Source organism: Panthera leo, chromosome B4 (genome assembly GCF_018350215.1).
Source record: "Panthera leo isolate Ple1 chromosome B4, P.leo_Ple1_pat1.1, whole genome shotgun sequence".
In the NCBI taxonomy this organism is placed as follows: Eukaryota; Metazoa; Chordata; class Mammalia; order Carnivora; family Felidae; genus Panthera; species Panthera leo.
Genome location: NC_056685.1, coordinates 23,186,476 through 23,208,872, shown reverse-complemented (window position 1 = coordinate 23,208,872; position 22,397 = coordinate 23,186,476). Strand labels below are relative to the sequence as shown.

Genomic DNA, 22,397 nt, shown 5'->3' with positions numbered 1-22,397 from the left:
ATCTGGAAAAACTGAGAGCTTTCCCCCTACGGTTAGGAACAAGACAGGGATGTCCACTGTCATCACTGTTATTCAACACAGTATTGGAAGTCTTAGCCTCAGCAATCAGACAATACAAAGAAATACAAGGCATCCATATTGGCCAGGAGGAGGTCAAACTTTCACTCTTCACAGATGACATGATACTCTATATGGAAAACCCAAAATATTCCACCAAAAAACTGCTAGAACTGACCCATGAATTCAGCAAAGCTGCAGGATATAAAATCAATGCACAGAAATCGGTTGCATTCCCATACACCAACAATGAAGCAGCAGAAATAGAAATCAAGGACTCGATCCCATTTACAATTGCACCAAAAACCATAAATACCTAGGAATAAATCTAAGCAAAGAGGTGAAAAATCTATACACTGAAAACCATAGAAAGCTTATGAAAGAAATTGAAGAAGACACAAAAAAATGGAAAAAGATTCCATGTTCCTGGATAGGAAGAACAAATATTGTTGACATGTCAATACTACCCAAAGCGATCTACATATTCAATTTCAAACAACACCAGCATTCTTCACAGAGCTAGAACAATCCTAAAATTTGTATGGAACCAGAAAAGACCCCGAATAGCCAAAGCAACCTTGAAAAAGAAAACCAAAACAGGAGGCATCACAATCCCAGACTTCAAGCTGTATTACAAAGCTGTAATCATCAAGGCAGTATGGTACTGGTACAAAACCAGACACTCAGATCAATGGAACAGAAGAGAGAACCCAGAAGTGGACCCACAAACATATGGACAACTAATCTTTGACAAAGCAGGAAAGAATATCCAATGAAATAAAGACAGTCTCTTGAGCAAGTGGTGCTGGGAAAACTGGACAGTGACATGCAGAAAAATGAACCTGAACCTGTGTACACACACACACACACACACACACACACACACACACACACACACACACAATGGAGTTTTACTCAGCAATCAAAAACAATGAAATCTTGCCATTTGCAACTACATGAATGGAACTATTATGCTAAGCGAAATTAGTCAGAGAGGGACAAATATCATATGACTTCACTCATATGAGGATTTTAAGACACAGAATAGATGAACACAAGGGAAGGGAAGTAAAAATATATAAAAACAGGGAGGGGGATAAAACATACGAGACTCTTAAATATGGAGAACAGAGAGTTACTGAAGGAGTTTTGTGGGGGGGGATGGGCTAAATGTGTAAGGGGCATTAAGGAATCTATTCCTGAAATCATTGTTGCACTATATGCTAACTAACTTGGATGTAAATTAAAAATAAATAAATAAATAAATAAACTTTAGCACAATATCAGGAAAATTAACAAATAAAGCTATGAAAATTATTATATTTATTTTCTGTAAGGATGTTTATCATTCAATACATTTAACAATATTTTCTATTTAAGAATCCACAGGAAAAATATCTCTGAAGACTTAATGATAGGCATATTCAAATTTCATCTGAGTGACTGGTCAGTTTTTATCTTGTGAACCCTAACTTGCTTTTTTTCTCCTCTTTGCACTATTGCTAGAAAACCCCAGAAAGTTTTTTCTAGCAACAGGCTAAAAACAGTATACCTGCCCTCATGGAATCATTCCATATCTTAACCCCACCCTTGACTTCAACTAATTTTTTTCTACCCTTTTTTCACTGAGCCTCAATCTATTAATACTTTTAATCTTCTAGAAATTTTTATTATGGGTGCTGGCGTAAGACAAAATATAAATACATACCTACCCCACCCTAATGGGTTACTTTGGGCAACTGACAATCTCCTAGAGGCTGGGTTTTCTTTTCTATGAAAAGGGGTTACTTCATTCTAGTTCTCATATTTTGTCATCTTTCTAAATAAAAACCAGGAAATTAGTAACAAATTGATTTACATGACCAGCTTTTAAACTGCTACCATTGCAATAACACAACAGGGAGCATACATTCCATGACTTCATAATTGATAGTCTCTCAAGATTTCTGTAACTTTCTCATTTCTAAGGTAGAGGTTGGAACCCTCCTAGAAAGGTCAATGATATAGATAAATATAAATAGTAAATAGCTATAGCTTACTTGTACACTTAACATCTGAAAAATAACAAAAAGCCACATATAAATAAATGCATAGTAAACACTTTTTAAAGATAACTATCTATATAGAAATACCTGTGTAATTGCACGTGCATATGTGAATTGGCACTTGTGGAGCTTGGGTATTCAAAACATTTTTTTTTTTAACTGAGACTAATTAAGTGAAACTATCCTGCCTACAGTTTAGCATTCCTTCCATTCCTTCATAGTGAAGAGTTAGCCAAAATAAGAGAATCTGTGTTTTGTTCATTTCAGCTATCTGGACAATCTATTAGGATTAGTATAAAATGATCATTTACAATTATAAAGACAGTTTAAATGAATTTATTGCCTGGAATCCCACTACTTACATCAAATAGGCATGGCTATATTTTTAAACACCTTATCTTTTAAGCTATTTTAAATGTCATACTTAGCCCCTAACATTGGAAGGAAACAGATTATTAATTTCACAAAGAGGTCTAAAATAATATAATAAATAATATGTATAATAAATATAATAAAATAATATAATAACAAAAGACAAATGTCTAGTAAGGTACTCTATATAAATTATCTCATTAAATCTTCAAAAGTATCCTGTGAGGCAATTAATAAACTCCTTCAAAAATTTTTATAATAGGGGCGCTTGGGTGGCTCAGTTAGTTGAGCATCCGACTTCAGATCAGGTCATGATCTTGCAGTCTGTGAGTTTGAGCCCCACATTGGGCTCTGTTCTGACAGCTCAGAGCTTGAAGCCTACTTCAGATTCTGCATCTCTCTCTCTCTCTCTCTCTCTCTGCCCCTTCCCCACTCATGCTCTATCTCTTTCTGAAAAATAAATAAATATTAAAAAATTAATTAAAAAATTTTATAATAGCTTTATTAAGATATAAATCCTTTTACAGTGTACAAGCCAGTGGTTTGTAGTATACTGACAGATTTGTGAAAGCATCACCATAATCTACTGGACCAAAAAGAAAGAAAAGAAACCCTGAACACCTTAGCAGTAACACCCCATTCTACCCTCCTTGTATCCCTTGACAACCACTGACCTACTTCTTATCTCTACCAATTTGCCTATTCTGGACCTTTCACATGAATGTAATCATGCGATATATGATCTTTCATGACTGTTTTCTTTCACTTAGCATGTTTTCAAGATTCATCCATGTTGTGGTGTATCAGTACTTCACTCCTTTTTATTGACAAAAAAATTTGCCATTTTATGGATATACCACATTTTATTTATTCATCCATCACTGGATGAACAGTTGGGTTGTTTCCATTTTTTGGCTATTATGAAATATGCTGTTATCAACACTTGTGTGAACATTTTTGTGTATACAAAGGTTTTATTTTTGTTATTAGTTTCAGCTGTACAATATAATGATTCAACATTCTATATTCTTCTCAGTGCTCATCAAGGTTAAATGTACCCTTAATCCTCTTTATCTATTCCACCCAGGTACCTCCCTTCTGGAAACCACGAGGTTGTTCTGTGTGTATACACACACACACATACACACAAACACACACACACGCACGCACACACCACATCTTCTTTATTCATCTCCAGATGGACACTTAAGTTGCTTCCATATCTTTGCTATTGTAAATAATGCTTCAATAAACATAAAGGTGCATGTATTTTTTTTGAATTACTGTTTTTGTTTTTTGGGGGTAAATATCCAGTAGTGAAATTACTGGATCATAATGATAATTCTATTTTTAATATTTTTGAGGAACATCAATACTGTTTTCCACAGAGGCTGTACCAGCTTGCATTCCCACCAATAGTTCATGAGGTATTCTTTTTTCTCCACATCCTTGCCACTGCTTGCTATTTCTTGTGTTTTTGATTTTAGTCATTTTAGACATATGTTTTCAATTCTCCTGGGTATACACCTAGGAGTGGAATTATTGGCATATCATAACTCTATGTTTAATTTTTTTAGGGACCGTTAGTTACACTGTTTATATTCCCAATAGCAATGAATGAGAGTTTCAATTTCTCCGCATCCTAAACAACACTTGTTATTGTCTTTTTTATTTTTATCTATGCTAGCATGTGCTATAGGGTTGATTAGAATTTTCCTAATAACTAATGTTATTGAGCATTTTCATATGCTTATTGGCCATTTGCATATCTTCTTTGGAGAAATTTGTATTCAGATCACTTGGTCCATTTTTGAATACTGTTGTCCTTTTATTATTTGTATGTTCTGAGTACTAGTATAGTCTGTAAATATTTTCTGCTATTCTAGGGGTTGTCTTTTTACCTTTTTGATGATGTCCTTTGATGCACAAAAGTTTTCAATTTTGATGAAGTCCAATTTATTTATTTTTTCCTTTTGTCATGTATACGTTTGATGCTGTATCTAAGAAACCTTGTCTAACCCAGAATCATGAAGATTTATGCCTATGTTTTCTTCTAAAAAATGTTTCTTAGTTTTGGGCCTTATATTTAGGTGTATAACCCATTTAAAATTATTTTTGTATTTGGTATATTAACCCCCATTTTTTAAGTTTATTTACTTATTTTGAGAGAGAGAGAAAGAGAGAGAGAGAGAACAAGTGGGAGAGGGGCAGAGAAAGAGGGAGAAAGAGGGAATCCCAAGCAAGCTCCATACTCTCAGTGTGGAGCCTGATACGGGGCTTGAACTCACAAACCCGTGAGATCATAACCTGAGCCGAAACCAAGAGTTGGACGCTTAACTGACTGAGCCACCCAGGCGCCCCAACCCCAATTTTATAGAGGAAGAAACTAGTTGAAGTGAGGCTAAGCAATTTTCCCAAAGTATAATGGTATTCAAGGGGCTGGACAGGATTCAAGTACAAGCAATGTTACTCTAGAGTCTGCACACTCACCCATAATATTATGCTACTTCTACATTGCACACAATGTCTTTCTCTTTTGTCAAAATAGATATAAATTTTTAGATTATAAGTTGTTTATTCTTTATACTATCAGTGGGTAGGCAATGCAATGGGAAACTTGTAAGAGAGGCATCAGTATTACCTCAAAAGTAATGATCAGTTTTCTGCTTTATGCAAAAAAATGCTGTAAAGACACAAGAGAACTTTAAAAAGCAAAGCCAATATCTACATGTTATAAACATGCCATCTTTACACTGGAAATGGTTTACTGCTTTCACAATTCTCTTCCTTTTGGTAACTGAAATCAGAAGAGAAAAGTTCACCAAATGTTTCCTTTCTTCAGTATACTAGATCTGCATTCACTGACTATATTAACCTATATCATTTCCTAAAAATATTCCCCCTTATATTATGTCACATTCTGTGAAAACTGATTCTTCAAAAAGTGACCATCCTAAAACTAGATAACATCTAATTTATTTACTACAACTAGTTTGTAGCTATAGAAATTTCACTAAATGATACATGAAGATATCTATTCTCATGAAAACCTTATAAAGTAGCATTTCATATGACGACCCAGAGAAGTTTGAAAGGTTAGTAACTTTGGAAATGTTAAGTAACATTAACATAGATCAAGACATTGGTCCATCAAGAACTATCTCAGTGCTCAACACTGCTCCTCATCAGGGAAATACAAATCAAAACCACACTCAGATATCACCTCACGCCAGTCAGAGTGGCCAAAATGAACAAATCAGGAAACTATAGATGCTGGAGAGGATGTGGAGAAATGGGAACCCTCTTGCACTGTTGGTGGGAATGCAAACTGGTGCAGCCGCTCTGGAAAACAGTGTGGAGGTTCCTCAAAAAATTAAAAATAGACCTACCCTATGACCCAGCAATAGCATTGCTAGGAATTTACCCAAGGGATACAGGAGTACTGATGCATAGGGGCACTTGTACCCCAATGTTTAGAGCAGCACTCTCAACAACAGCCAAATTTGTGGAAAAAGCCTAAATGTCCATCAACTGATGAATGGATAAAGAAATTGTGGTTTATATACACAATGGAGTACTACGTGGCAATGAGAAAGAATGAAATATGGCCCTTTGTAGCAATGTGGATGGAACTGGAGAGTGTGATGCTAAGTGAAATAAGCCATACAGAGAAAGACAGATACCATATGTTTTCACTCTTATGTGGATCCTGAGAAACTTAACAGAAACCCATGGGGGAGGGGAAGGAAAAAAATGTGGTTAGAGTGGGAGAGAGCCAAAGCATAAGAGACTCTTAAAAACTGAGAACAAACTGAGGGTTGATGGGGGGATGGGAGGGAGGGAAGGGTAGGTGATGGGCATTGAAGAGGGCATCTTTTGGGATGAGCACTGGGTGTTATATGGAAACCAATTTGACAATAAATTTCATATATTAAAAAAAAAAAGAACTATCTCAGATTTCTTAATATCCAATGTAATATTCTGCCCATTATATATCATTAACTCCATTTAGCACAGCAATCATTAATGATTATAATCAATTAAAATTTGTAAAGAACTGTTATCCCCTGTGCAAATGAATTATACTACATAGAGAGATTTCAGAACAGTTTATTAAATAGACCTTTTAATTCTACCTGCTCTGCCAGGGATAGGTGTTTTAAAAAACGGATTGTTATCTAGGTAACAGTGGTTAGATATTTCTCAACCCCACTTGCCTGCTTCTTTATTACATATACACTTTAACACATATTTTGTTGCAAAAGAAAAACAAGTATTGGTTAAATGAAGAGCATTTTGCCCATTTGCACTTTCTGACTAACTTAAAGCCTGATTTTAATTTGTGTTGTATGCTTCTGTTAATGAAACTGTCTATTTAAAATAACTATTAAAGTCTATAACATTAACATAATGGATACATTCTCCTAGAATCTCAATAGAGGGTTTTCTTTTATTATGTTGACTTGAGGCCTTGTAATAGATGCCATTCACAGAGAGTTGTTTTATTTTTAAAATTTCTAATGGGAACACTTTATGCTTCCAGTAAGCTTGGTTATCTAAACCAATCTGTATAACTTTGCTAACACGAAGGGGTCATTTGAATTTGGAAAAGCTGGAAACTTTAGACTTTGTGGTTTTTTTTTCCCCCAGTACAACAAATAAGTTTCTGAAAGAAACAGAACCACAAATTCTGACAACACTGGCTACATATAATTCATTGGGTGACCAACTGAAGACAGTTTCCCAGAAATGTTTACCCTGGACATTTTAGCATTTCCTCCACCCCTGACTAAGAAGCATATAAATGTTTATACTATTCTTTGATTTCTCAGAACAGAACCAAAGGGCAGCCTCGCTCAAAAGTCATATAAGCCCTTTGTAGGATAATGTGCTCAAAAATAGTCGTCCATTTGTCAATGGTTAAGAGAAATAAAAATGAAATATAACAAATACCAAAAAGCTTTCTAGATATGAAAAAAATTAACAATACATTGGCTACTAGCAAAATAAGTTCTTCTAGAAGCCAAAGAGATAGAAAAGAGAGTTCTTCAAGGCAATAAAGTACTGAGGCTCCACACTAAACTGGGGGAAGCATTCTGTAGAAGAAAATGTTATAATAAGGTTCCATATTTTTAAACCCTACTTCTCTTAGGAAGTTAAAGAATGTAACGTTCATACTCTGGTCTAATTATATTATATGGGAATAGGAAGACTTCTGCCAAACAGAGAGGCAACTGGGGCTTGGAAAAACTCAATTTGTTTGAAAAAAGAAGTGGTCACTTCGTAATAAAAAGGAAGTACATAACCAGGGTACCTGGGTTTACCTTTGCTTTGCGAAAGTGGTAGACCACGAGCATGCTAACGAAGTCGAGCAGCATACACAGGGCTTGAAAGGAGATGATAGCAAGTCGCAAATACTTATCCTCCTGGACAAAGCAAGGGCTGTCATCAGCACAGTAGGGGCAGCCCTCTCTGCAGGGTAGGCAGACATGGGCTTCTTCTGACACATCTTTTGCACTTCCTGTCAAAGGGTGATCCGGATCCCTTCCTGAAAGTTCCAAATAAAACCACAGTGTCATTGCACCTCTGAGATAGGTGAGATTGAGTACACAAAACACATCCTCACCTCTCCATTCCTTATCCCTTTTATTAAAGACTTTTTAGCAAGCTTCTTGCTAGGGGAGAGAGTTACTTTGCTTTTAGACTCAAACAAAATTTTTTTTTATCACTTTGATTTAAAAATGTCATTCAGAGTAACTGAGAAAAATTAGCAAAAGTGTAACTAAAATTCCTCAATGGCAAAGAAGAGTTTTCTGTTATATCATTATCTACCAATCACCAAATGATACTTTCTATGGCACAAATCATATTCCATAAGTATTTGTTAAAGAATTAACCAGAAGGAAGGAGAAGAAAGTTGTCTCTTTCCTGTACCAAGTCATACCCAACACTTTTGGAACTTCTTGACCTAGATGGCACAGAATCCAAAATGAGGCTTTGATTGCTCCTTAATTCAGCAGGGATCTCATCTACTAAGTTCATTAGGTCTAAATTGGATAAAATGGCACTTAACCGACAGTTGTTCACTGTGCAATTGCCTAATGATGGTGCATCCTTTGCCCAGAGTATAATCCATACTTACAGGCTATCATGTAATTTTCCACTTTGTCTACTCATAGGACATTTCTCCACTATTAACTAACTGCCACTATTGACCCTCCCTTTACTTTTAGATTCTTATTCTCAGTTATCAAACTTAATTTAGCTCTGAAGCTCAATAGGTAAAGATTTTAATTGTTGAGTTGAGTTTAACATTGAAAAATATCCAATTAATAACATAAACTAAAAAAAAAAAAACTATTTCCAACTCCGAACTCAATATGAAAGACATTAGGGAATATATACCCAGTTTAGTATATAAGATAGCCACCCAGTTTAGTGTATAACACAACCACCCTGTTCAGTATGTAACATAACCTTGATAGATTGAGGAATCTGAGAAAGAGGTTGTTCTGATTAAAATAGCATTTTAATAATATAAAGTTTAATAGAAAGTCTTTATAACTTTCAACTCTTGTTGAAGAAGGTTCATATTCTTTCTAAAATGTATTTGTCTTCTTTCCTTCCTTAATATATAAAATAGAAAAAACATAATTAAGTATTTCTTGATAATTCAGTATACAATGATGTTTAAGAGTGACTATTCTGTTACACAATGAAAAGTATATGAATTTAGGTATCCAGAAGATATGGTTCCCATTCCTAGGCAGCTCTGAGATACTAGGCAACTCACTTGACCACTTTGGGTCTTAGTTTACTTATGTACAAAATGTGAATTGCTATGGGGATTAAATGAATTAATGTATATAAATCAGAGTGCTTATTTTCTCTTCTTCAAATATTGAAGATGCAAAGAGGAAGTAGAAATCGTTGGTGCCTTAAAGAAAATTACTATTGTTCAAAAACAAGAAAGTTAGAAGCTTTGAAGAGCTGAGGTAAGGAGGAAGTAAATGGGAATGATAATCTCCATTTCAGAGAAGCTAACTTTGAGGTCCAACTCATTGTCCAAGAGTAATACACAACAAGAAGTGAACAATAATATAAGACTGAGGTGTGGGAGAAGGATCAGAATCAGAGAAAGAACCTACAGAGAGTTCTGGGAGTAGATAAGACAATAATTAGGTAATGTAAAGAGGGAGAATAGATATGTCCAAATTTTTACAATTTCATAAAAGAAAACAGATTTATTGGAACATACTGGAATGTGATCAATGATAATGACTGAAGAAAGGCTATGAGGCAAAATGACTGTTTTATCCTTCGTTGACCTTCAAGATGGTGGTTCCCAAGGAACAATAAAGACTGGAACTAGGTTGTTGGGGCTTAAGGAATAAATATGTGATAAAATAGAATATTATTTCAATAAATGCTCCTTTGAATGAAAAAAAGCAAGAAAAGTTCATAGTTAATAGGAATAATGAAGTAAAAAAAAAGGATTTTGGTTTTGTGTTTTGTTTTCTTCTATTACAGGTAAGTTCTGTAAAAGGAGGCACTGGAAAGACTGGTAAGGATAGGATGGGAGGATTGGATGTAATCAAAAGCACAGTTGGAGAAATTAACTGTAAGAATAAGTGATGGCTTTTCTCGTCATCAAAGGAAAGAAGTAGAGATGGATTAAAGATTTTTTTTATTTTTATTTTTTTTATAGAGAGGAGAATCAGTTGAAAACTGTTCTGAAATACAGATCAAAGAAAATGTGGAAGTCAGTTGTGTAGTCTTATACTTGTGAACAACTCAGGTAGAATAGGTGTTGAGAAAGAAGAAAGCCGGTCTTGAGGATGAACACATGAAAGATTCGAGCAGCACTATTATACAAGATGACTACTTGGATCACTTCGCAGAAAAAGAATCCATTTAGAGTAAGATGGTATGATTTACTAGGAGATCTACTCAAACCAGTTTTTTTCTTATTTTCTACAATTACCAGTAGCATAGAAACCACTGCAGAGACAGAGCAGTCAAGGAGAGAGAATAAAGAAAGGATTGTGACAGTGGCATTTTAGGGAAGGAGGAAAAGCCAATACAAGGCTGTGTGATGGACCTACAGCCTTCACTCCTTCAGGGTGGCTGGTGCTCAATCCTCCAGAGACCTCCTGAGTCTGAGTCAATCTAAGGGATGAAAGAGGAAAACATTTCTTCATCATCGATCTCAATTGATCAAGGGTAGCCTTCAGAGTCATCAACTCCTGTACATTTTTGGTTGTGTACTCATAACTTTGGAGCAGATTCCTGCATCTTGTGCCATGACTCTAGTGATATCCTAGAGTAGAACAGAAACTTAAAAGTGTGGTATGAAGTCCCAAGCTGAGGCAAAATATAATACAACTGTATTTATGCAAAGCTCTTCAAGGCTTTCAGGAAACAGAGCAATGACTGGAGTAAGAGGTAGGGCCAAGTGGCATTTGAAGGGATTAAAAACAGGTATCTAATATAGATAAAAACTTGAGGAATGATAGGGCACACGTATCAAAAGCTACAAAGTACAAAAGTGTAGGATACTAAGAAAACAATAACTTAATTAACTCTGAGTGCAAACTGGATAGTCACGTGAATGAAGCCAGAAAGGGTTATTGTACTGAATAAGATAAAGAAAGTTGTCAAAGATTCAGATGGTCTGATGATGGTGACAAAAATGTCAAGACTGCTAATGACAAATTTGGAAGACAGAGGTCAGGATTCCCCTTCTGACCAAGATGGAAGAATATGGATGGAATTTACCTTCATATCAGAAACAATAAAAAGAATAGACAAAATATTAAAGTTATGGTTTTATAGACTGGACATCTGGTAACAAGGGACAGTAATTCCTAACAAGTGCAAATGCCCTTCAATAAACCAAACTCTATAAATAGAATCACAACAAACATTAAATTAGTAAAAAAAGAAAGTATCTATGGAAAGTCTTTATTTTGTGAAATAGCCCTTCTTAATCCAGTCTTTGCTTATTGCTTTAGCTAAACAGGCAGAAATTTTCTCATTTAAGTTTAAGAAGCTCTCGGCTGTCTATCAGCCAAGAAGTGTATACTATTTACTTTCTATACATATTAAACTTGAAACTTCACCCATAGCTAATGGCATAATTCTCCCAGATGGTATGAGATACAGCACCTGAATTGCTCAAATAAGAAAAATACAATTGACCCTGAACAACATCAGTTTGGACCACATGGTCCACTTATGCATGGATTTTTTTCAATAAATGTATTGGAAAATTTTGGGAGAATGTTGACAATTTGAAAAAACTTGCAGATAAAAAAAAAACTTGCAGATAAACTGTATAGCCTAGAAATATTGACAAATTAAAGAAAAAGTTGCATATGTAATGGATGCATAAATATATGTAGACGCCAGTCTATTTGAACATTTACTATCATAAAATATACACAAATATATTATAAAATTTAACATTTAGGGTGCCTGGGTGGTTCAGTCGGTTAAGCATCCAACTTCGGCTCAGGCCATGATCTCACGGTCCATGAGTTTGCGTCCTGTGCTGGGCTCTGTGCTGACAGCTCAGAGCCTGGAGCCTTCTTCAGATTCTCTGTCTGCCTCTCTCTCTGCTCCTCCCCCACTCTCGCTCGCTGTTTCTCTCTCTCTCAAAAATAAACATTAAAATAAATTTAAAATTTTTTTAACATCTATCAAAATGTGCATATATTTACAGACAACACATGAAACCATCCCACAGTTGAGAGAAATGTAAACAAATGTAAAGATGCAGTATTAAATCATAAGTGCTTAAAATTAACTGCACTAATAATTTTGTAGCCACCTCCTGATGCTATTGTGATGAGCTCAAGCATTGCCAGTATCTTCCTAAAACCCCAACTGTTGCTAATCATCTCTGCATGAGCATTTTGTCTCTCCAGTAAATTGTGTAGCACATAAAAAGTGACCTTTCAGGGCTCTCACGTATTTTTTTACCTGTGTTTAGGGCAATACCGTAAACCTTGAATAACACCATGAGACTCATACAGAGTGCCACTAGTGATGCTAGAAGTGCCCACAATAAATTTCATATTAAAAAAAAATAAAAAATAAAGTAAAATAAAATAAAATAAAATCTTAAAAAAAAAAAAGAAGTGCCCACAAGAAGCAGAGAAAAGTATGACGTTACAAGAAAAAGTTGAGTTGCTTGATATGCACCGTAGATTGAAGTCTGCAGTTGCAGTTGCCTGCCATTTCAAGATAAAAGAATCCAGAGTAAAGACAATTGAAAAAAAAAAAAAAAGAAAGAAAAAAGGAAGAAAGAAAGAAAGGAAGAAAGAAAGAAAGAAAGAAAGAAAAAGAAAAAGGAATTTGTGAAGATGTTGTTGCAGCTATGCCAGCAGGCACATCCTAAAATACATTTCAATCTCATATTGAAAATGCAGCTTTTATGTGGGTGCAGGATTGCTATAAGAAAAGTATACCTATGGACTCTAATATGTTTTGAAAAAAAAGTGAAGTCATTAAAGCAAAAGGAAGGTGAGGGATCTAAAGCTGGAGAACTTAATGCCAGCAAAGGATGGTTTGAGAATTTTAGAAAGAGGTTTGGCTTAAAAAAATGTCAAGATAACAGGAGAAACAGCTTTTGCCAATTAAAAGCAGTAGATGAATTCTCAGAAGCCTTTAAGAAAACTATCGAGGAGAAAGGATATCTGCCTGAACAGGTTTTTAATGCAGATGAAAATGCCCTGTTCTGGGGTGGGGGGTTAGGGTGGTGTGGGAAATGCCACAAGAGATGTTTATTAATAAGGAGTAGAAGTGAGCACCAGGATTTAAGGCAGAAAAGGATAGGCTAACTCTGCTCTTTTGTGCAAATGCAGTCAGGTTTATGATCAGGACTGCCCTTATCTATACAGCTCCTTGTAGGGAAAAGATAAACACCAGCTGCCAGTCTTTTGGTTGTACAGGAAGGCCTAAACAACAAGAACCCTTTTCTCTGGATTGGTTCCATTGATGCTTTGTTCTTGAAGTTAGGAAGTTCTTTTCCAGGAAGGTACTGCCTTTTAAAGTTCTTTTGATATTGGATAATGCCCCTGGCCACCCAGAACCCTATTGACTTCAACACCAAAGGCATCAAAGGGTTCTACTTATCCTCAAACACAATGTCTATAATTCAGCCTCTAGATCAGGAGGTCATAAGGATCTTTAAAGCTCATTACATGGTACTCTATGGAAATGATCATCATGGCCATGAAAGAGAACCACAACAGAGAGAATATCATAAAAGTGTATAAGGATTATGCCATTGAAGATGCCATCGTTGTTATAATGAGAGAGCCACAAAAGCCATCAAGCCCCAAAATAAATTCCTGCTGGAAAAAGAATGTGACAAATGTTATACATGACTTCATGGGATTTACAACAGAGCCATGGCAAAAAAATGTGGAGGAGGTAAAGAGAAATTTAAGAGTGAATGGATACCATGTCAGAAGAATTAACAGAAGACCACTTGAGGGAGATGAGTGAGGCCCAAGAAGTGCCAGATGATGAAGAAAAAGAGGAAGAAGAAGAAGTACCAGAAAACAAGTTGACATCACACAATTTGGCAGAAGGGTTCTGATTACTTAAGGACTTCTTTTAGCTTCTTTTACTACATGGACTATTATCTGATACAGGTGCTAAAAGTAACACAAATCAGGGTAGAAGGATTGGTACCATATAGAAACAGAGAAGTGAAAAACAGATATATTTGTGTAAAGTGACCGCAAGCGTGCCTGCTTCTCCTGCCTCCCCTTCCCCACCTATGCCCCCACCCCCACCAAGACAGCAAGACCAACCCCTCCCCTTCTTCCTCCACACCCAGTTCAACATATAAACAGTGAGGATGAAGACCTTTTTGCTGAGCTAGTTCCACTTAATTGACACTAAATAATAATCATGCCATACAGTTACTAAACTTATTTGTTGTATGTGTATGTGTCTTCATGTGAAAATCTAGTAACTGTCAAGCAAGAACTATATGAGACATTTCTGTGTCACCATCATCATCCTCACTTAAGTATTCTTTATATAGAACATCATGTGCAAGACTTGTATGGAAGTGGATAACCTATTCTTCCAAAGGCATCCAGTAAGTGATATTTAATATAAAATTAATAATGTGCCAGTTTTCTTACCATTTTATAACTTTGCTTCCAAAGAATTAACATTACGGTAGAGTCTGCCTCTCTCTCTCAATTGGAGAAACTGTGTATGAGCCTATTAAGTGTTTTTTTAATGTAACAACGTTTCCAAGACAATATTATGAATATGATTGTAATACCGTATGCCGTAGACATTTTATATGGTTCATCCATTAGTATACAGGGTTGGCTACCATGAAGCAAATGTATTGACTACACTAAATATTACTGCTTCTTTATCACTGCCTGAACTGTAATATCTATAAATAAATATGAATTTCTTTTCCATATTACATTTTCATTTTTGATGTCTAGTGTTAGTAATACATTTAACATCTACAGTGTTTCGTATTATATAAGAAAGGCAATATTGATGTAGGTAATAACAGATGATTCATCTCAAAAACAAATGAAATAAACTTATAGTACCAATATAGTATACTACTGTAAATGTATTTTCTCTTATCATTTTCTTAATAACATTTTTTCTCTAGCTTCCTTTATTGTAATAATAAATTACAGCACATAATAAATATACAAAATATATGTTAATCAACTCTAGTTTTCATAGGACTTAGTCAACAGTAGGTTATTAGTAGTTAAGCTCTAGTTGGGGGAGTCAGGAGTCATACGTGGATTTGTGACTGTGCAGGGGATTTGCACTCCAAATCCCTATGTTGTTTAAGGGTTGACTGCACTGCAAAGTGTTAAGTGCTCTGTATACTTGAGCTTGGTTTTTATAACACAACCATGACAAGCAGTCACAGTCACAGTCACATTTTAACTACATTTGACAAGTTCTTCAGCTTTGTTAAATTTTCCATCATTTTTAACCAATCGAAATTTGAGAGTTTCTCTTTGCCTAGGACCAAATCCGTGGTCCACTTCTAGTAAACATAGAAAACCTAACCTTATCCCTGATTTTTTTCATGACCAATATTTTACTCTTGCCCAATTTCCTCATCTTTAATTGTTATTCTGTTGCAAACTATAATTCTGTAAGGTACTCCAAATCATTTTTGGAATGAGTATGATATAGAAAGCACTGATAAAATAGTACCTCAAGTTTTACAGAGTTTGACAGAAACAAATTATTGTTCAATTCAACAGCTATTTTCTGAGTGTCAAATGATGTGTCAGGAACTGTTTTACTGGAATAAATCAGTGAACAAAACAAAGATCTCTGTGCCTGTGGAATTTGTGTTCTACTGAGGGAAACAAAAACAACCAATCAACATAATGGTAAATAATATTGTATGTAAAACTGAGAAATGCCAAGAGGAAAAAACAAGTACAGCAAGGTCAGGGGCGTCAGGTGAGCTAGGGGTGAGAGATGCAATTTTAAATAAGTGGTTAGGGTAGATCTCATTCTTTTTATTAACTTTTTTTAATGTTTATTTATTTTTGAGAGCAAGAGAGAGAGAGAGACAGAGTATGAACAGGGGAGGGGCAGATAGAAAGGGAGACACAGAATCTGAAGCAGGCTCCAGGCTCCAAGCTTTCAGCACAGAGCCCAACGTGGGCCTCAAACTCCCAAACTGTGAGATCATGACCTGAGCCAAAGTTGGACTCTTAACCAACGGAGCCAACTAGGCGGCCCTGGGTAGATCTCATTCTACAAGTGACATCAAAGCAAAGATTTGAAGGAGGTAAGACAGTGATCCATTATGACTTGTGATCGGAGAGAATTCCAGGCAGAGAAAGGAGCCAGTATAAAGAACCTGAGGTGGAACCATACCAGGCACATGTAACAGCAAAGAGGCGAGTGTGGCGAGAGCAGACTGAGTGTGGGGCAGTACAGTGGAAGATGAAGTCAGAGAAGTAACAGGGCCAGATCATAAAGGGCATATGTGGGTCACTTGTAGGGACTTGGATTCTACCTTCAGTCAGATAGCCATGTAGGATTTTGAGTAGGGGAGTGAGAACGATATACCTAATGTAATTATAGGATTACTTTGGTAATATAGAGAATATAGTGGAGTGGGCAAGGATAAGAAGGAGGGAAATTAGTGAGAAGCTTCGAAGTAATACATGTGAGACTTAACGGTGGCTGGGACCACAGTGTAACAGTAAAAATTGGCTAGATTCAGATTTTTCTGATGAGTTGGTTGTGGAATGAGAGAGAAAGAAAAGAGTCAAAGACGATTCCTAGATGTTTGGTGTTAACAAGTGGATGGATGAAGTTACTAACAACCAAGAGAAGAATGCATGTGGAAGTTTTTGGAGAAGGCCGTAAGTAAGTTCAAACTTGACATTTCAGTTTGCAGATGTCTACCAGAGACCCTGGTAGTGATGTGAAGTCTGGAGTTTGGAAGAAAGGTCTGCATTGAAGATACAGACACAAAGGTCATGGGCATATAGATAGCATTTACAGCCAAAAGACCGGGTCAGATCACCAAGGGAATGAGTATAGATAGAGACACCTCCTGGGGTCCTCCAATATTAATGTCAAACAAAATTCTTAGTCAGGCAAAACTTTCCCTGGCTCTGACTCAAATTTTAAAGGCTACTGCATTATTTCTTTCTATAATTGTAAATTCAAAAAGCTTTAAAAGAAGAACAGCCAACCAGCAGACAAATATTTTCTCTGTGCTTAAATGTGACTTACCACCATCAAAAAGTTAAAGCTGCTTTGGTTTGGGTTTCCCAAAGGCAGAGCCTGAGATAAGTACCTGAATATAGGTAGCTGATTTGGGACCCAGAAAAACAGGAGTGAAGGATGAGCTAGAAACAGGAAAGAAAGGAAAGGCAATAAAAAGTATTGAATTGGATAACACCATGGAGAATGAATCTTCCTGGGAGGACCATTAAAACTGCAAAAAGCACCCCTCAGATTTGTCTCTCCAAAGGATGGGAGAGGCTGGCCCATTTTTGCAGCAACCACCAATCCTACTGGTTGACAGCTATTCCCAGGGGACTTCAATTTCTCTGCACTCCTGGATAAGTGCTTAGCAAGCTTAGGGGGGCATCAGAGAAAGCCCTGAGGCCAAAAAAGGGAAGAAATTCTGTGGGCATTTGAGGTAAGGTACTGGCAGCATGTTCTGTAACCATAATAGTAGCTAAAATATGAAGTGGGTCAAGCGTATGTGATACAGGGTGGGAAAAAAAACCCCACAAACCAACAAACAACAACAACAAAACCCAAAACCCAAAACCCAAAAACAAAAACAAACTACAATAGCTTCTAGGTTCCAAAGTCAGCTGTTTCTGGTGTCACTCATATAGAAGAGAATTTGAATGGTACCCCTCTAGATTTGAACAACATGCTTAACCAGAAGCTGGACATAGAGAGATGAACAAGCTTGGAGCCTGGCAGGTCACACAGATGATTCTAATGCTATTAAATACTTTCCTCTACATTCACAAAGTAATTTACTCTGCAGAAGTAGCTTATCTTTGCCTGTGGTCCTTTTCTTTTCTTTATAATACTATGTCTCTATCAATTTGTTGAAGATTGTACAGAATACAATTAATTACTCCCAATTAAAACTATTTTATTTAAAGAGTAGAACCCTCTCCAGTTCACTCTTTGTTATGTAGATTTTAACTGAATTGCAATATGGTGAGATGCCCTAATAAAATGGATTGATCAAACTACCCAAAGCGGATTTTTAAGACCTGGAGGCCCAATAAGCTTAAATCACGATCAGAGGAACAACCTTACTTTCACATTAGCAAAAAAAATAACAAAACAGTTTCTCGTTTCAGATTTTGCCGAATTCAACAACTCAGATTTGTAGAGTACTGTCACAGGCTCACATAAGACACTCTGTAACATTCTAAACGTTTGGGTTTAAGATCAGTTATTTGTTTCCTCTCTGTAAGACATATCCAAGGATTTTTTTAAAAATGGAAAAAGAACAAATTCTCTTTTGCAATTAATAATGTGGTACATTTGTTGTCAGAGCTTGGGACGATGGCAGAGTAGGAGGACCCTGACCTCTCCTCATCCCATATGGGGGAGTAGATATCATCCACATCCAAGTCAATAAACTGGAGAGTGATCTGAAGACTGGTGGTACAAACTCCACAACTAAATATAGAGAAGATGCATCTGAAAGGATAAGAAGGTCAGAAAGGTGGAGGGAGGTTGCCTACAGGAGGAAAGGAGCTGTGATGAAGGACCAGTGCAGAGAAATGGGTCCTAGAACCAAGCAGCTCGCACGGGGAAGACTAATCCCCATAATGATTGGTTTTGAAAACCAGAGAGGCTGAACTGTGGGAGTTTGTAAGACCAGGGAGGGGGATTGGATTCTAGAGCTTTAAAAGTCAGTGGACTCAGCAGCGGGCCAGCCAGGAGGGTGAGTCGTAGGTGGTCTCTGTCCTTAAAAAGAAAGCAGCCTGAGCTGAGAGGCAACCATCAAAAGCTGAGAGTTGGGCTGTGCCACACACCCACAAGTTTATACAAGGCAGGGGTGGGGTGGTGGGGGTGGGAGAAGGGGAGCAGATCTGTTCATCCTCAACATTTCAAAGCATGTTGGGAGACTTCTCCAAAAAAGTGATAGAGCTGGTAGGTGCCATTTTCCTTCCCTGCTCCCCAGCACAGAGCCACCTGCAGGAGGCAGAACTCTGCAGATACTTGCTATCTAACCCGCTAGCAGTGTACCACACTCACAAGTTCTCCTGAGGACTCCTATGCTGCAAGCCTGCTAGCCTTAGCCCTGGGCTCAGGGCAAATTTTGTTAGCATATGGGCCCCATCCAGCTACTGGGTACAGAATTGCCACAGCATTCCAAGCCTAGCCACTGTGCCACACCCCCAGCCACCCTGGCCCCCAGCTACCAGCTGGTGCATCATTTTAGGAGATCTGACATTGGACTAGTGGCCCAGTGCAAGTTTTGCTAACACCCTGTCACACTTCCAAGTTTCCTGGCAGGCACACCTCCTCAGAGCTGGCCTGCCTGGGTCCCACTAATACCACAAAGAGTAAACCCATGACAGGCAGATAGTCAGTGAAGATGACTGCACTGAAAGGAAAAGTGACTCTGAGACAACAGCAGGGCATAAGCAATATACATTGGATACTCTCCTGAAGTTTCAGGTACTGGTGAACAAGGGACACTGTACTTCAAGGCACTTCAGGACCTCTTTTTCAAAAATTTACTCCTTTCAAGAGCAGAAGACATAGTTGACCTTATTAACACACAGATATGGACACAGAGAGGCAGACAAGTGACAAGACAGAAAAATTTATCCCCAGTGAAAGAAGAGGACAAGGCCATGGCCAGAGATCTAAGTGAAACAGATATATCATAGAGAATTTAAAGCAATGATCATAAGGATACTCACTGGAAAAGAGTGGAAGGCATGAGTGAGACCCTTAACACAGAGATAAGGAATAACATAGCAGAGAGAAAGGACTCAATAAATGAAATGAAAAACACACTTGATAGAATTAACATCACAGTGGAAAAAGCTTGGTAATGAATTAGTGACCTAGAAGACAGAGTGATGGAAAGTACTCAAGCTGAACAAAATAGAGACAAAAGAATTGTGCAAAATGAGACTATACTTAAGGAACTCAGAGAGTCCATGAAATGTAATAACGTTTATATTGTAGGAGTCCCAGAATAAAAAGAGAAAAGGCATAAAATTTATTTGAAGAAATAATACCTGAAAACTTCCTTAATCTGGGAAAGGAAACAAACATCCAGATCCAGGAGGAACAGAGAACTCCTATCACACACACACACACAAAAAAAAAAAAAAAAAAAAAAAAAAAGCAGACCCACACCAAGACATATTGTAATTAAATTTGCATAATATAATAATAAATAAATAAATTTTAAAGCATCAAAACAAAAGAAGTAGCAACTTATAAGATAAAACCCATTAGGCTAGTAGTTTTTCAACAGAAAGTTTATAAACCAGAAAGCAGTGACATGATGAATTCAAAGTGCTAAATGGGAAAAATCTGTAGCCAAGAATACTCCATCCAGCAAGGCTATTATTCAGAATAGAAGGAGAGATAGAATTTCCCAGACAAACAAAACCTCAAGGAGTTCATGACCAGTAAACCAATCCTGCAAAAAATATTAAAGGGGACTCTTTGAGTGGAAAGGAAAGACAAAAGTGACAGTATGAAGGTAGGAAACACAAAAGCAGTACAAAAAACTGTCAAAGTACTTATTAAAAGGGGGCTATAAAATATAATAACACATACCTAAAATGTAAGGAAGAAAGGAAAAAAGAATGGGTTCAAACTTAAATGACCATCAACTTAACATAGACTGCTATGTGCAGAAGAGGTGATATGCAAACCAAATGGTAACCATATATCAGAATCCACTAATAAATACGTAAAGAGGGGCGCCTGGGTGGCGCAGTCGGTTAAGCGTCCGACTTCAGCCAGGTCACGATCTCGCGGTCTGTGAGTTCGAGCCCCGCGTCAGGCTCTGGGCTGATGGCTTGGAGCCTGGAGCCTGCTTCGGATTCTGTGTCTCCCTCTCTCTCTGCCCCTCCCCCGTTCATGCTCTGTCTCTCTCTGTCCCAAAAATAAATAAAAAAACGTTGAAAAAAAAATTTTAAATACGTAAAGAATAAAGAAAAAGAAATCCAAATACATCACTAATGAAAATCAGCAAACCATGAAACAGAGAAAGACAAGAAAGGATCAGAGAAAATCTTGACACAAAAACAACAAAATAAGCAATAAGATGGCAATAAATGCATATCAACCAACAATGATTTTGAATGTAAATGGACTAAATGCTCCAATCAAGAGACAGAGAGTGACAGAGACAGAGGGTGACAGAATGGGTAAAAACAAACAAACAAACAAACAAACAAAAAAACAAAAACAAAAACAAAAAACGATATATAGTCTGCATATAAAGACTCATTCTAGACATAAAGGCACCTACAGATTGAAAGTCGGGGGATGGAGAAACATCTATTATGTAAATGGATGTCAAAAGAAAGTTGGAGTAGCAATATTTATATTGGACAAAATAGACTTTAAAACAAAGACTGTAACAAGAGACAAAGGAAGACACTATATAATAATAAAGGGGACAATCCAACAAGAAGATAGGATAACTGTAAATTTATGCACCCAACATAGGAGCAGCCCAAATACATAAAACTCTTAATAACAAACACAAAGGAACTAATCGATAATATTACAATCATAGTAGGGGACTTTAACACCCCATTTACAACAATAGATAGATCATCTAAACAGAAAATCAACAAGGAAACAATGGCTTTGAATGACACACATTCTTTTCAAATGCAGATGGAACTTTCTCTGGAATAGATCACATATTAACCCACAAAACAAGCCTCAAATTCAAGAAGATTGAAGTCATACCATGCACTTTTTCTGACCACATGCTATGAAACTAGAAGTCAACCACAAGAAATTATCCAGAAAAGATCACAAACACTGACATTAATTACGTGCTACTAAACAATTAACGGATCAACAAGGAAATAAAAGAAGAAATTAAAAAGTACATGGAAAAAAAATGGAAATGAAAACACAGTGGTCCAAAACCTCTGGGATGCAGCAAAAGCAGTTCTATGAGGGAAAGTTATAGGAATACAGGCCTACCCCAAGAAGCAAGAAAAATCTCAAATAAAGCACACTAACCTCACCCTTAATACAGCTATAAAAAAGAATAACAAACAAAACCTAAAATCAGCAGCAAGAAGGAAATAAAACAGATCAGAGCAGAAATAAATGATATAGAAACTAAAAAATAATAAAACTGCTCAATGAAACCAGGAGTTGGTTCTTTGAAAAGATCAA

At 36.6% G+C, this 22,397-nt stretch overlaps 1 protein-coding gene across 1 annotated transcript in view; it reads right to left on the bottom strand.

The window, feature by feature from the left end:
- The window catches only part of GPR158 (G protein-coupled receptor 158), a 425,457-nt gene that overhangs the window by 184,127 nt on the left and 218,933 nt on the right, over positions 1-22,397 (bottom strand). Inside the window, exon 4 of the mRNA XM_042945146.1 lies at positions 7,799-8,022. Coding sequence (XP_042801080.1) covers positions 7,799-8,022 — 224 coding nt within the window. The remainder of the gene's footprint in view (positions 1-7,798; positions 8,023-22,397) is intronic.